Here is a 16245-nt window from a genome sequence, read left to right on the forward strand (position 1 = left end):
TGTTGAGTGTGACAGGTGGGCAATTTCCTCTCCTTAGAGCGAACGTAACATGTTTACTTTTCAGCTCATTTACCTTTATTCGCCAGTTTTTCAACCATGACTCCACACGTACGAGGTAATTCTGTAGTTGACTAGATGCCATGAGTGGGTTTTCGTCTGAGCTAATAATGGCGGTATCATCAGCAAATGTTGAAATTGTTAGTTTATCGCACGTAGGGAGGTCGGAGGTGTAAATCAAATATAGCGTAGGTCCTAGTACACTTCCCTGTGGAACGCCAGCTCCAATCTTGCATTCTCTCGTCACATAATCATTGTACTTAACTCTGAAAAGTCTATTCGATAAATAAGACTCCAGCAATTTATGAGTACATAGTGGTAGTAAACATTTGATTTTATGTATTAGACCCTTATGCCATACCTTGTCAAAAGCCTGAGCAACGTCTAAAAAGATGGCAGAACAATATTTCTTTAATTCAAAAGATTTTCGAATCTCTCCAGTTAAACGATTGATCTGTTCAATGGTGCCATGATGTTCACGGAAACCAAATTGGTGTACTGGGATAATGTTTCCATCATTCAAAAAAGGTATTATCTTTTCCTGGAATATTTTTTCGAATAACTTCGACAAACAAGGGAGTAGGCTAATAGGTCTATAAGAAGATGGCAGGGTTAAATCTTTACCCGGTTTAGGTATCATTATTATTTGAGAAATTTTCCAATTTTTTGGATAAATTCCTAGTTTCAAGATCGCATTAAACAATATAGATAGCACAATTATTGCCACATTTGGTAGGTTCTTAATCATTGATGGCGTTATTAAATCATATCCCGGTGATTTTTTCAAGTCTAATTTGGGCTGAAATACTTCACTTAAATGTTCAGCAAATACTGAGGCTTTTTCTATAGCACTTCGTGCCCAGGTTCCGTCAGCTTTTCTTAAAGCGCTTTGTGCCTCTACCGGTGGCTTAATGTTCCTCGTTGCCTTCCAAAGAGAGAAATTTGTGTATTTTGTACTCGTCAAACTTTTAATATATTTTTCGTTTATGCGATCCTCCTCCAAATGAAGGGCTCTTTTCAGTTTTCGTACTGCTGCGGACAGCCTCTGCTTTGCAGCAGGTGATCTATTATGTTGCCATTCTCTTCTGAGTCTTCTCTTTTCGAGAAGAAGTCTTTCAATATCCGAACTTGAAATAGGCGTATTAGTTTTTGGAGGGATCTGGCACCTAGAGTGTTCCAGAGCCGAAACAATCAGTGACGTGAAGTCATTAACGGTCCTATCTATGTCTTCCTCACACTGTAAATTAGGATTTGTGTGGATATGACTGCTGATATATTTCCTATATTTTAGCCAATTTGTCTTAAAATACAAAGAGTCCTTAGGAAATCTTGGGGTGTTGGGTCTCTCACAATAATTAATAATTACAGGAGAGTGGTCAGAAGATAGATCATAGGATATTTCTGTGGATATTGCATTCCGAATAATATTTCTGCATATGGCGAAGTCTATTAGATCAGGAATTTTCCTAGGATCAGTTGGCCAATAAGTTGGGTGTCCAGGAGACACAAAATCTAAGCAATTTTTGCGATCAACTAGAGCTTTATACAGCTGTCTACCTCTGGGATTTACCAATCGCGAACCCCAATATGTATGTTTGGCATTGTAGTCTCCACATGCCAGAAACCGATCTCCTAGTGTTATAAAGAATTCTTCAAATTTTTCCTTGGTCATCGAAAAACGTGGTGGGCAATATATAGAGCTCAGAGTCAGGTCTCCAGCTGGGTATTCAAGGCGAATAGATGTTGCTTGCATATAATCCTTTGAAAACGCTTCTAGGGCATAGTGTCTCAATCGGTTTCTAATTATGATACCGGTACCGCCATGTGCCTTACCATCCGGATGGTTTGTGTAATAAAATGAGTATCCTGATATATTAAAGTTATATCTATTTGTAAGATGTGTCTCCGAAATTAACATCACATCGATGCTTTTATTTAACATAAAATGGGAAATTTCCGATTTGTGCTGGTTTAAACCATTTGCATTCCAGAAACATATCTTCAAAAAATTCATTTTCTTGTTAATAGAATTTGAATCATTTGGTTCTGTGCTCTCAGAAGCTCTTGTATTGTGTTTTGCATGGATGACATGAAGTTAGTCATATTTTGATTAAGAGAGGAAATATTCTCAGTAAGTGTTTGCATAAGGTTTTCCAACCCTCCCATATTTTGGGGGACTTTTGGCTTTTGATAAAAGAACTTTTTGTTTAAAAATTTTGTTAAAAACAAAATTAAAAAGTATAGCAAAATTCGGTACAAATCGTCGGTAGTACGTGCAAAGGCCTAGAAAACTGCGCAATTCGTGAAGATTTCTCGGACGAGGATGAGGATAAAATACGGCTCGTATTTTATCCTCATCTGTTGATACCTCAAGAAGCGTCTCGTTACTTACAAAACCACATATTTGAATTAGAAAAATGGTTAAAACAATGGAAAATTAAAGTCAACGAGCAAAAATGTACACACATTACATTTACATTGCGTAGAGAATCATGCCCCCCTATTCATATCAATAACCAAACAATAATTCAACAATCGGAAGTGAAATACCTCGGAATACATCTCGATCGTCGCCTTACATGGAAAAGTCATATAGATGCAAAGTTGACTCAAATGAAATTGAAATCAATTCAAATTAATTGGCTTATTGGCAGAAACTCCACGCTTAGTTTAGATTGTAAACTTCTACTTTATAACATGATCATAAAACCGATATGGTGTTATGGCATACAGTTATGGGGCACGGCCTCAGCGTCAAATGTAGAAAAGATCCAAAGACGCCAAAACAAGTTTCTAAGAATGATCACAGTTGCCCCCTGGTATATCAAAAACGCGAATATACACAAAGATCTAAACGTGCCCATTGTAAAAACTGAAATCTCGAAAAACGTACAAAAATATTTAAAAAAAACTTGAAGTTCACCCAAACCCGCTGGCCCGCAACATATTAGATAACCGTGGCCACACTCGATTAAGAAGGAGGGACACAGTAGACCTAATCTAGAAGGAAGAATGCCAATTTAACCACAACAACCATGAACACAAAATTTTTTCGTCCGGCACTGGCTGGACTAATTAAATAATAATATTAGATATAAGATTTGAACCACTTAGAGAAAGTTTTTGACTTCGTATTTAAATATGAATTATATTTAAGTTCTATTTAAATACGAAAATGAGTTTCTCAGTGCTTTTTTAAATGATACTTAAATGGCCAACGTTGGCCATTTAAATTGTATTTAAGTTTCATAAACTACCATATGTTTTTGACAGCTGACTTTTGTTGTTTGGTTTTTTTTCACTCTATTGTAGTAAAAAAAAAAACAAACAACAGCGTCTTGCTAAAAAAAAGCGTCTTGCAAAAACTACAATTCCGATGCGGGGCAATTGGAGCTTCTTTTGTGCATTTTCCTACCAATAATTTTATTGTTTAATAAACTTTTATTTCTTATTGGGCAAAATGTATCAATTTTTGTTTTGGTTGAACAGCTGTTTTAAGCAAAACTATCGATACATTTTTGATATTTAGTAGTGCTACCATACTTTTATCTTATTTAAATAAGACAAATTATGTAGCACTGAAAAACTCAAACTGTATTTAAATACAACTTAATTTTAAGTTAAAATTAACTAAATACGTATTTAAATAACAAGTCAAAAACTGGGCATTATTGTTAGTTCATTAAATAATGAAGATACAATAAATAAATGATGAAAAAAAAAAAAAAAAATCTGTTGATACGCCGCACAGTGGGGGATCTGAAAAAAAAGTGGAAATAAATCTGTAACTTCTAAACGAATAGCCCGATTTTAATAAAATTTCCCATGGCTATAGAGGAGGTTTTGAAAATAGTCTTCAATAATTTTTTTAATTCTTAAAAATTTTGTACATTTTTGAAAAGAGGACATAATTTCCTACACGCTGATATATAATATGTATATCTTTTCTTTTCCGCTAGTCAAATTTATGGATTATTTTTTAACAATTCTTTCTTAAGATTATTAATAAATTTGTTGTTAATTCAAAAAAAGATACTTCAAGAAAATCGGGATTGGAATCCGTTATTAGCAAAAAAGAATTGGATCCGTTATTAGCAAAATGGCAGACCAAGGTAGGCAAAAAAAATAAAATTTTACTTTTCAAATGCGAATAACTCGTAAACTATAAGAGATAATATATGGCTAAAGCAATGTTTTTTGTAGATCTCGTCTAGTACATTCCATATATATATAAAAATCTTTCAAATCGGATCGCAAACAAAAATTTGGCATCATTTTTAATTTTTGATATACCCGAGGTGCCCCACTTTGGGGCATTGTGGCTCGGCCCCCCCTTGGTTCTCCGTTATTAGCAAAAAAGAATTGGATCCGTTATTAGCAAAATGGCAGACCAAGGTAGGCAAAAAAAATAAAATTTTACTTTTCAAATGCGAATAACTCGTAAACTATAAGAGATAATATATGGCTAAAGCAATGTTTTTTGTAGATCTCGTCTAGTACATTCCATATATATATAAAAATCTTTCAAATCGGATCGCAAACAAAAATTTGGCATCATTTTTAATTTTTGCCCACTTTGGGGCATTGTGGCTCGGCCCCCCCTTGGTTGTTTAAGCCCAAATTCAAAACATAAACTTATCGACACCTCCTCTATAGCCATGGGAAATTTTATTAAAATCGGGCTATTCGTTTAGAAGTTACAGATTTATTTCCACTTTTTTTTCAGATCCCCCACTGTGCGCCGTCTGCTGTTACGCGATGCCCTAAATACTTAACTTCTTTCTGGAACAATGCACATTTCTTTACGCTAAGTTTTAGTCCAGCCGCAGCTATTCGTTTAAGGACTTCTTCAAGGTTTTTCAAGTGTTCATCGAAAGACTTCGCCATGACAATTATGTCATCGAGGTACACCAACCATGTCTTCCAGTGAAGTCCTTTCAACACATGTTCGATTAAGTCCAAAGGGCATCACATTAAACTGCCATAATCCATCACTAGCACTAAACGCAGTTTTCTCTTTGTCTTTTTCTGCAATCTCTACCTGCCAATAACCACTTTGCAAGTCCAATGCGGAGAACCATTTTGTTCCAGCTAATGTGTCCAGGGTGTCGTTAATTCTTGGTAGCGGGTAGCTGTCTTTCTTGGTAACGTCGTTCAGCTTTCTATAATCGACGCAAAACCTAGTGCTGCCGTCTTTCTTTTTAACTAACACAACAGGCGAGCTCCAAGGACTTGAAGATAGTTCGATTACTCCATCCCGCTCCATTTCGTTAACCAGCTCCATCACCTCACTTCGTTTTGCTAGAGGAATGCTTCTGGGCGCCTGCTTTATGTGCCTCGCTTCACCAGTATTTATTTGATGCCTTACAATTGCCGTTCTACCTTGGCTTTGACTTTTAAATGCGAAAACCGAGGTATGTTTCTTCAGAAGCTGTTTGGCCTTATTTCTGTCGGGCGGCGCTAATCCTCCTACCCATTTCCTCACATATTCCGCTAGTAGCTCGTGTTCCTTGGTGGATTTATTGGCAACTGCCTCTGCTGAAGTGCATCGACCTATTTCAGAATTTGGCTTAACGAATTTTTCACAGCTGGACAGGTTCAGCACTCTTACAGGAACTATTTTGTTGTTGCAGAGTTTAACGAGGGCTTTTGCTGTTATAAGATCGCTTTTTATTTCTGCTGGTTCTACCACCCACAAACTGTTGTAATCACAATCTCCCTCCATACGAGCCCAGACTAAAGTTTCTGACTGTGGTGGCAGTTTCTGATGATCGACGGTAACTAGCCTTCTCACTTGAGTCCTATTTTCATATCCGACGTCAAGGGGTATTTCCACATTTCGCCAAATCATAACCTGTTGTCCCATATCCAAATTAATGCCAAGACTGTGATGCCCCAGTGTCTATAGTAAAAACGTGCTTCTGACCGTTTATGTACCCACTAGCAGTAAGGTTGCTATTTTTCTGCTGAATTACGGATATGGAGATTGTGGGGCCCTCAGATGTAGGAGCTAGTTCTTGCCCCATAGCGCTAGCTCGTTTTAGTTTAAAGGTGACTCTTGGAAGAACCACGATTCGCCTGCTGCTCGTTTCTTGGTGGCGAAACAGATCTGGTTCGTTTTCTCGATGCTTTGCTGTTTCTCTGAATATGACCAGTTTTTCCGCAGTTATAGCATTTGATTTTAGCTTACCTTGCTTCTCATTTAAAGCCTCTAAAACTGCCTCCTCTGGATATGTAAGCTGCATCAAACATTCAATTTCTACCGCAAAGTCTTGTAGCGTTTCATTAGGTTTTTGTACTCTACCACGCAATTCCATTCGGTATATTTCTTTCATGTGTTCTCCACCATACTTACGTTGTAGAGCATCCATTATGTCATCATAGCTATTTCTGTTACTTACTGGTACGCTTTCAAGAACTATTGCTGCGTTCCCTTTCAAGGCCAAAATCAATTCTATAGCTCTTTCTTCATTACTCCATACATTTATCTTGGCAACTGTATCAAACTGGAACTTGAAAATATTAAATGGTGTGCTGCTTTATTCTACTCGATGTTTCTGAAATAATTCCCACCGGTCCGTCTTGGCATTGAAGATTATTAATTTTCATTTCCAGATCGAGAAATTTATTATCAACATCTTGGGATTGTTTTTCTATGCCGCTCTCTAATTCGGACACCTTTTTGTCAATGATATCCACTCTACTGTTAATAACCTCAGACATTTCCTGAATTTTTCTCATCTGTAGCTCAAGAGGATTCTTGAAGTTTCACTTCCATTTGATAGTTTCTTTGACTTCAGCTTTAACCTCAGCACGAAGTTTCTCATTGTCGGCAAGAAGTTTCTCGTTGTTGACTCTAGAAGTTTCTTGAACGTCAGCTAGAAGTTTCTCGTTGTTTACTTTTGAAGTTTCTTGAAGTTTCATTTCCATTATTTTATTTTCTTCTTTAACTTCAGCAAGTTTCGAATTTTCGTTCATTTTCTCCGTCATGGCGGCAAACATTGTGTTTAAGTCGATGTTGCTCGTTGTTGAACGGTTACATATCACAGCTTCTTCTTTGTACTCAAATTCGTAAGTACCGATGTCAATATCACGCCGTTTGAATTCATCTATTTGCCTTTTTTGCAATTCTGCCTTGTTACCTGCTGTTGGTAGCTCCAACTTACTCAATTCTTTCTTGAGTTGTTCAACTTTTAGTTCCTCAAACTTCATGCTTATTAATTTGCAATCCCACTTCTGACACCAATTGTTACGTTTTAAACTTTTCAAAACGTTTGTTTATTTCCTTTAAATAAATAGGATACTTTTGATTGCAAAAAGCAGTTTAGTAGTTTGAAAATTGTAACCACTCTTTATTTATTTAAAATGTACAACAAATAGTCACTCAATGTTTTTTATACACGTTTATAAATTCGCAGAAATACAGACACACTTTATAATGTACACGAATTCACTTGAAAAACACGGCACTCAGTTGATGTTTATTCGAAAAGCGTCTCTGATAAACTCACTAACGACTGCAACCTCTCCCACTATTTATAACACTGCCATCTGCACTCTAGATTTCTCTTTAACTGTGTTGCCAACATACGATCAATGGCCAACTGAAAGCTTTTATTCAATGTTAATAATGCCCACAGATATTTTACAGTTTGCTATTACAGCACTGTTATTTGAAAGCATTGGGCTACTTTTAAATCAGCCGTTAAAATCGTTATATTTGAATTCAAGTACAATTTCGTAACAGTATTGTACTAGTGTTGTAAGTTTTGTTAAGCACACATTTTTTAAAACCCATTTACTTAGTAAAAAAGTTAAAAAATGTTGCTGACTTGATTGTTTCCAGAAGATTTCAACCCAAATATTATAAAAATACCAAAAAAACTATTTTTGATAAGATGCGAAAAAGTACCTTTTGTTCTGCGGCTACTCAAATAAGAGTTGACGAACAGAGAGTTGAGTTTTTGTCTTTAAAGAGGACAGTAGAATTTTTAGTGAAGTCAATTTCCGTGAACCAGTGAAGGTGCAATTATTTTAAAAATAAAAAAATTAAATAATTTCTTTTAATTACATTTAAATATAATAAGGACCTTGAAAGCCCACATTAGATAAGCCAGTGAAGGTGCAATTACTATAAAAATAAAAAAATGAAATAATTTCTTTTATTTACATATAAATATAATAAGGACCTTGAAAGCCCACATTAGATAAAATCTAATAAAAATAAAGAATTATTGAATAAAGGTCGAATATATAAAACTAAATTTCACAATAAAACTTTTTTAACTTTATTATCTAATATTATGTAATCTTGTAAAAGTATTCTAATTAAAATAAGAACTATAATCACAAATAATAAAATTAATTATAAATAAATAATAAACTTTTTTCATTAAACAATTTGTGTATTATTTAAAAAGAAAAGAATACAACTGAATACATGGAGATGCGGTGAGGAATTTTGAGGAACCCAATGCATCTACAAATTCTGATCAGTCAATATTATTAGCAGAAGATGTAAGTGGTGATGTAAGTTCGCATGATGGTTAGAAACTTATGGAATCCAAATGCAACTGAATGCAACTCCCTTAAAATGCATTCTATGTAACTCCAAGGATCACATATCGTCAAATTCACATAAATGCAAAAAATTGATTTCTGAAAAATCAATTAGGGAGATTATAGAAAAATATACTTCTCAAAACTATTTTCATATCTTAGGTGATGAGGAATATGAAAATGCATTTCCTTATTTAGCTAAACATAATTCCGATTCGAATTAACATAAGATTAACTAAAATCCGATACAGCAAAATTGCAGTATTACCATTAACCCTTCGCAACCTATTTATGATTACCCTGCATATCACAAAGTATCTGATTTTGAGAAGTTGATAAATACCCTTTCTCAGGAAAGAGATTATAGAAAAATATTCTTCTCAAAACTATTTTCAAATCTTAGGCGAAGAGGAATATGAAAATGCATTTACTTCTTTAGCTAAACATAATTCCGATTCGAATTAACAAAAGATTACGATACAACAAAATTGCAGCATCTTTCCCTAAATGCAGAAATGATATTGCAAAGCCTATAACCATTAACTCATACAACCTATTTATGATTACCCTGCGTATCTAAGTTTGAAAAGTTGGTAAATACCGGAGAGACCCGAGATCACTCGGCCAAGGGCTGTCAACTCAGCAAACACTGCTGCTACAACAACAATTCGCCAAGACAGTACCAAAATTAATGAAAGCAGTCTTAAACATGCACATACAGTGAGTGTCACTCAAAATCGTACAACATATTTTTTTTTTAAATATTATGAAATTATACAGGCAATAATAGGTGATTATATAAAAAATTAAAAGTCATTTTATTAATTGGAACAAAAAATATGTATTTCAATAAAAAAGTTAACAAAACCTCAATTCGTTAAAAAAATATTGATGAAAATTAAAGAACATCACAAAATTCATATTTCACTTAAATTCGTACAATCATATTAAATTATAATTAAAACTTTAAAAATTAAAAAAAATGTTACAATATAACACAATATAAAAATAGCATTTTAAAATATTTCCAAAACATCAACTTTCTAAAACTAATGAATAAAATTTGACTACGATGGTGTACGATTTTAAGTGACATTCACTGTAGCTTCTAGCATTCATGAATCGTAATAGTAAACTTTAAAACTACATAAATTATTTTTGTATTGAATTTTTGCATTGATACAAATTTTTCAAATTGAAATTAAATTTTTATTTATGAGTAGTTTTTTGTGCAATTTTACAGTTATGCAGAATTTTTTATTTAAAATGGAAAAATTAAAACAAATTTTGAAATTTATTATCAGCAATCCCGCAATTCCCAAAAAAGTGTTGAAAAATCCCAAAAATGGGAATTTTTAGTTTTTTGGCTATAATATCCATGCCAGGGTAGGGGTTATCGGAACCTTTTACAAATTAATTAAAAACATATTGGGTCATCTAAAATCGGTTACTATATTTTGATATCGAATATGCGATTTGAGAATTTTTGCCCTAAAGTTGAGTTTTACATAAAAAATAGACTTCTTTTGAATGGACCTGGTCCTCTCGGTATCAATAATTTTCATTTTTTTTTCATTTAAAATTTTTGAAATTTTTTGCTATAACTTAAAAAGAAAAAAGTATTTTTTTTTTCCAAAAATTAGCGAAAAATCGCCTTTTTTAAATTCGAATGCTTATAACTTTGGATTTAGTCATTATTTTTAAACAATTATTTTTATATTTGACACATACATGTGTTGTTACTCCTATAAAGGATAATTGGAGAAAATCGGGAAATATTTGCATCCGCTGTTATTAAAAAACTGGAGTAGGGTGGGTAAAAATTTTGAAAATTTAATTTTCAAATGCGAATAGCTCCTAAGCTATAAGAGATAATTTATAGCTACGACGAGGTTTGTAGTGCTCGATGAGAAAATTCTATATGTGTAATTTTTTTGAAATCGGAACACAAACGAAGAAATAGGATCGTTTTAAAAATGTAACATACCCAAGGTGTCCTACTTTGAGGACCTTTGGTCGCACCCCTGATGGTCCCATGAGGTCCCAAACTTAAACTCGACAACAATTCCACTTTCTGCATGTGAAATTTCATTCAAATCGGACCTACCGTTTAGAAGTTACATATTTATTTCCCTCTATTTTCTATACCACTGTGCGTTGCAAGACAAAAAATAAGTTCACACGGTTGTTAGACATTTTCTGACAATATTGTAAGACCTGACAACCATGTAATGAATAAATTAAAGTCTTATAAACCAAATTTTTATACCCTACACCACCATAGTGGGGAGGGTATTATGCGTTTGTGCAGATGTTTGTAACACGCCCAAAAATATTAGTCTAACACCTTAAAGTATACCGATCGACTTAGAATCACTTTCTGAGTCGATTAAGCGATGCCCGTCCGTCTGGTCGGCTTTTGCTCTTTTACTTAGTGTAAGGTATTATATGGTCGGGCTTGACCGACCATACTTTCTTACTTGTTTTTTATCAGAGTCAACATTTTATTTATCATCAAAAATACTGCTATCGAATTCATTTAAATTGCCAAACAGTATTTACTTACAGGAAAGTCAATTTGTTCTACAGAACACACGGTGAGCCTTAACCTTGAAAATCAACTACGACTTATTTGTTGAACAAGAGGACTTGGCGGAAGAACGAAAACTGTCATTAGAAGAAGAACTATGTGAAAAGTTCACGAGAGATTATAATGGACGTTAAACGGTATATTTACCTTTTAAAAATATACTTTTTGGAAAGCCGTTACCTGTTTTTAACAATACAGCGCATTGAAAAGGCTCAAACATTTGGAATCATCATTCATCATACGACCACAATTTGGAATTCTAGTTCAACAGAACTCAAGATTATTTAGCAACACACAATTTCGAATTACAGAATCGAGGAATATTAAATGCATTTGGTATGTCATGTGACCCTCAAACAGATTGCCGAAAAAAAGTTCCTTTCAGAAATCGTCAACGAAAATTGGGAACGAAACGGCACCGATCAGTAACGAAAAACCTGTCATTTGGTGCCGGAACGAAAACAACTTCAAGTAGTTTCTTTTCGGTGCTGTAGGAACGAAATTATTTTTTTATTTCAAATTTAAAGAAAATCAAAATGAATAAAAAAAAAATTTTTCTTTATTGAAAGAGGAAAAATAAATAGATTTTTGTCAAAAATTATGAAATTCTATTTAATGTGCGACATCCAAAATAAAAAAATAATTTCGTTTCTATTTTATGCCGCAACGCACCCAACTAAAACGAAAACAATTCAGAAACGAAACGGTGAAGAACACCAACGTTTTTCAGTTTCAGTATTCGTTATCGGCGCCGATTACGGTGTACGCGGAAACCCAGCTTATGCAGTGTCGCTTGTGTGGTTATCAAATGCAGGGACAAAACTGATTTTAGCCACTATATTATAATATTTTCCGTTGCTGTTGTTGTACGAATATGTTTACACGGATGTATCTTCTCTACTCTAGTTCCAACCTGTGCTTTCCGTTTCAGTGACATAATTTCGGCAATAAGATGTGAAATTTTGTTCCCATGAAATATCCATTTCCCTCGAAGAGAAAATTGCTATCGTGATATTCCCTCAAACTTTTCATTCACAATAGTTAATTTTGTTCGTAACAGCTGTTTATTGTTTTCAAAATTCCATCTAAAAATTTCACAACAAGGGGAATTTTTTCACGTGAACAAAGTTAATGAACGAAAAAAGGGAAAATATTTCATGTGAAATATTGATTCGCGATAGGGGTGATTAATTTATATTTCTCAATTTCAATTAAGTTTTTCTGAATATTAATTTGGATTTCTGAATTTTAATTTGCTTTTTTCAATATTAACTTTCTCAATTTAATATTGAGAAAATAGGAATTCAGAAAACTATTTCCTCAATATTAAATGGGTTTTCTATTTTCAATTTGTTTTCCACAATATTAGATTGCTTTTCTGAATTTCAATATGTTATTTTTCAATACTAGTCAAAAATAAATTTTATAAAAATTGTGCTGTGCTTTCAATGAAATAGGCCAGGGGACCGTGAAGAAAAATCTTGTTAGAACCCTTGCATATTAAAAAATACGTAGTACTTAAATTGAAAATATTCGACTGAAAACATTCGCAAAATTAACACGAAAATGTTGTTATTGTACATTGAAAAAACAGTTTCCCAAAATTCACGAACGATTTGTTATTGTTATTTTTTAATTAATCATAAATTACACAAGATACGATCACAGTTCCAATTTAATAAAACAAAACGTTAACTTCGATATTTTAAATCATTTGAAATTCGAAATACCGATTTACCGTCTTGGGAACACTAAACGACACTTTGAAATAAAAAATTTGCATGAAATATATGTTAGAAAAATGCATACTTACGTAGGTGTCAATAAGCCTTGATCGTTGCGATCTGATTTTCCTAGTAGTTGTGCAAATATCCACGCATCTTTCAGTCCTTAACTGTTGCACTAAAATACACATAGCAACAAATATGGAACTACGATCTGTACCGAAACTATTTTCAAATAACAATCGAAAGTCATTATAATCATATAAATACGTAAACAATTATTTACAAACCTGCAATGAACAGTAAGGGGAGATTTGCAACCAACATTTTTTTCTTTGCTGTGATGATTTAATGCCTGATCAACTAATTCTATTATACCCCGACAAACCTCCGGTACTTCTCCTTCCACCGTTGGCCATCCATTATATTGAAATTGTGTCACTTTTATAGTGTCATTAATTTTACAATTTGTTACATTAAATTCTCTTCTAGTATAGTAAGGACAACTTTCACTTTGCATGTATTTTACAAGAATGTGTTCAAATTGAATTTCATCGTCCGCCCAGTATCGTGGACATCTTCGAGTTCCTTCGCCAATCTGAAAATAATTTCATGTTTTAATTTTTTATTAATTTTTTTTTTGTTAATTCATTGCAATATTTAAAAATAGTCTCGATATTCTGTGATTTGGGTCTTGGCCACTTGTTTTGAGTGGAACGAGTTATTGTGAACTCTATAAATGATATTACTTAATTAAATTTAGAACAAATATAAAATGTTAAATATAATTTTTCGAACTTTTTTTTTATTAATTTTAGTTATAGTTAATTGTACTTGAGATCAGTTTTATAAAATAGTATTTGTTTTTATTTCCAATATTTCGCTACTCCAATATGAAAGACAACTTGTTTTGTTCTTGGCCACTTGTTTTGAGTGGAACGAGTTATTGTGAACTCTATAAATGATATTACTTAATTAAATTTAGAACAAATATAAAATGTTAAATATCATTTTTCGAACTTTTTTTTTATTAATTTTAGTTATAGTTAATTGTACTTGAGATCAGTTTTATAAAATAGTATTTGTTTTTATTTCCAATATTTCGCTACTCCAATATGAAAGACAATTTTTTTTACATATTGTTTTTGTTATTAATTGTTAATTTTTCCTAAAGATGCTACACAAAGTGTAATAACGCAAAAATTTAAATTTTGTATTTATTTCTTTTTTGTATACTTTTTTCTAAATTGATGAAAACAAGTAAGAAAGTATAGTCGGTCAAGCCCGACCATATGATACCCAACATCAAGAAGATGATTAATTCATTTTGATTATAATTTTTTTAAGAATTTTATAGTACAAGTTCGGCTTATATAAAACTTTTTTTTTGCTGAATTTGGTTTGGATATCTATCTTCATCCACATAAATAAAAATCAATCGTTGGTAATTGCATCAGTTTAGAACGGCTGGACCGATTTGGACAATTTTTTTTTTAATTGTTCGTTATAGTCCAACTTAGGTCTTTAGAAAGAAAAATTGACCGCGACCACTTTAACACCCACATTTTTCGTTTTATCTAAAATCGGAAAACAGCTGCACCGATTTAGCTAATTTCTTTTATATGATCGTATTGTCCAATTTCAGTTTTTACTGAAAGAAAAATTGACCACGCCCACTTATCAAATACATCTGCAAATATGTGAACAAAGGCAGTGACATGGCTGTGTTTAGAGTTAGTGCGGAGAATTCCAACGTTGAAGTCACTCAATGTCAAATGGCAGTAACGAAGAAATTTGGCGCATTTTTGCACTTCCCATTCATGAAAGACATCCAACTGTTGTTCATTTGGCCGTACATCTGAAAAATGGTCAAATAGTGAACTTTACTGAGGATAATATTAATACTGAGGAGAATATTATTATAACGAGTTGATCGACTGCCGTCTACAACACTGAGATTTTTGAAATGTGCCGGAATGATGGATTTGGCCGAACGTACAGTGGATAACATATTAAACATAAAACTAAAATTGCAAGCAATAACTATTTTCAGAAATTATAGTTATTATGTCAACAGAAGTATTCGAAAATGGTGACAGAACACACTACTTTCGACTTTAATGGTTTGGGTAAATAAAATTATACCATATTCAAGGACGTATTTTTAATATTTATATTTTTTTTTAGGATTGTTATACCTAGGTGGAAAGGGTATCTTATCCAGATTCTGTTTTTGTTATGAGTTTTTTATTTGAAATTTATGCATTTGAAATATATAAAGTTTTTTGGCTTACCTACGCATCTTTGACTAGGATTTTAACTTTTGGCGCCGTTTGCCGTAGATCTAGTTTTAATATAGAATTAATATTTGACTTATTATCTAAAAGATATATCAAAACTAGCTGCCTTTTCGTACCCATAAATAAATGTCATGCAAAAATAACATTAATACAAGGTTAGGTTATAAAGGCAGCTAGTATCAACCAGCTCACTTGGGTCCATAAATTGGTCCCTTTGTGTTACCCTAAAGGAACATGCTCAGGACCTCAAGAGGTCATTCACATGTCAGAACTGGGTTCAATGCCGAACCAACCTGTCGCACGAATGAACGATTCTATCTTCCTGACATCCAGGGTAGATAGATCCGCTAGGCCGTGCAAAAAAGACTGCCTATTGTAGCAGTCCGAGCCCCTGCTAGGGCAGGGCAAAGGCAGAGATGTTCAATCGGCTCATCCTCGTCTTCATCATGGCAACTTCTACAGAAGTCATTAAGTGGTGTATTCAGTCTCCTAGCATGTGCACCTATCAAGCAGTGAGCCGTGAGCACTGATATCAGAGCTCGTAGCCTGTCCCGGGTCATGTGAGTCTCGATATCGAGCAATTTGTCAAATTAGACCATCTAAGTTGAGCAGACTCAAATAATTTACGCTGTGTGATCGACTTACAGCAGGGTAGCGGTAAACCGACCATCGACTTGAAGACGTGAGCCTCTTTTGGCCAGTTCATTCACAATAGCATTGCCTGGTACGCTAGAGTGACCAAGCACCCAGAATAACTCCAGGTTAGAATGTCTCGCCATCTCATTAAGAGATACCCAGCATTCATGTACCAATCTGGATGTCGAATGGACGCCAGATAGGGATTTGATAGCAGGCTTACTGTCGGTACAGATTCGGATATTCACACCAAATAGCCTATAGTGTACCACCCATTTAATCCAGTGTACCGCCCTTTTAATCGCTGAAATCTCAGCTTGAATTACACTACATTGATCATGAAACACACCCTCTTCTGTAGATGGGGAATATAAAAGCC

The 16245-nt window shown here is 33.7% G+C and overlaps 1 protein-coding gene across 1 annotated transcript in view; it reads right to left on the reverse strand.

Moving 5' to 3' along the window:
- Positions 1-16245, reverse strand: part of Ptp69D (Protein tyrosine phosphatase 69D) — a 378030-nt gene that overhangs the window by 6223 nt on the left and 355562 nt on the right. Inside the window, exons 10-11 of the mRNA XM_065506581.1 lie at positions 13221-13528; positions 13020-13155 (exon numbers count right to left, since the gene is read on the reverse strand). Coding sequence (XP_065362653.1) covers positions 13020-13155; positions 13221-13528 — 444 coding nt within the window. The remainder of the gene's footprint in view (positions 1-13019; positions 13156-13220; positions 13529-16245) is intronic.

Source organism: Calliphora vicina, chromosome 3 (genome assembly GCF_958450345.1).
Source record: "Calliphora vicina chromosome 3, idCalVici1.1, whole genome shotgun sequence".
In the NCBI taxonomy this organism is placed as follows: Eukaryota; Metazoa; Arthropoda; class Insecta; order Diptera; family Calliphoridae; genus Calliphora; species Calliphora vicina.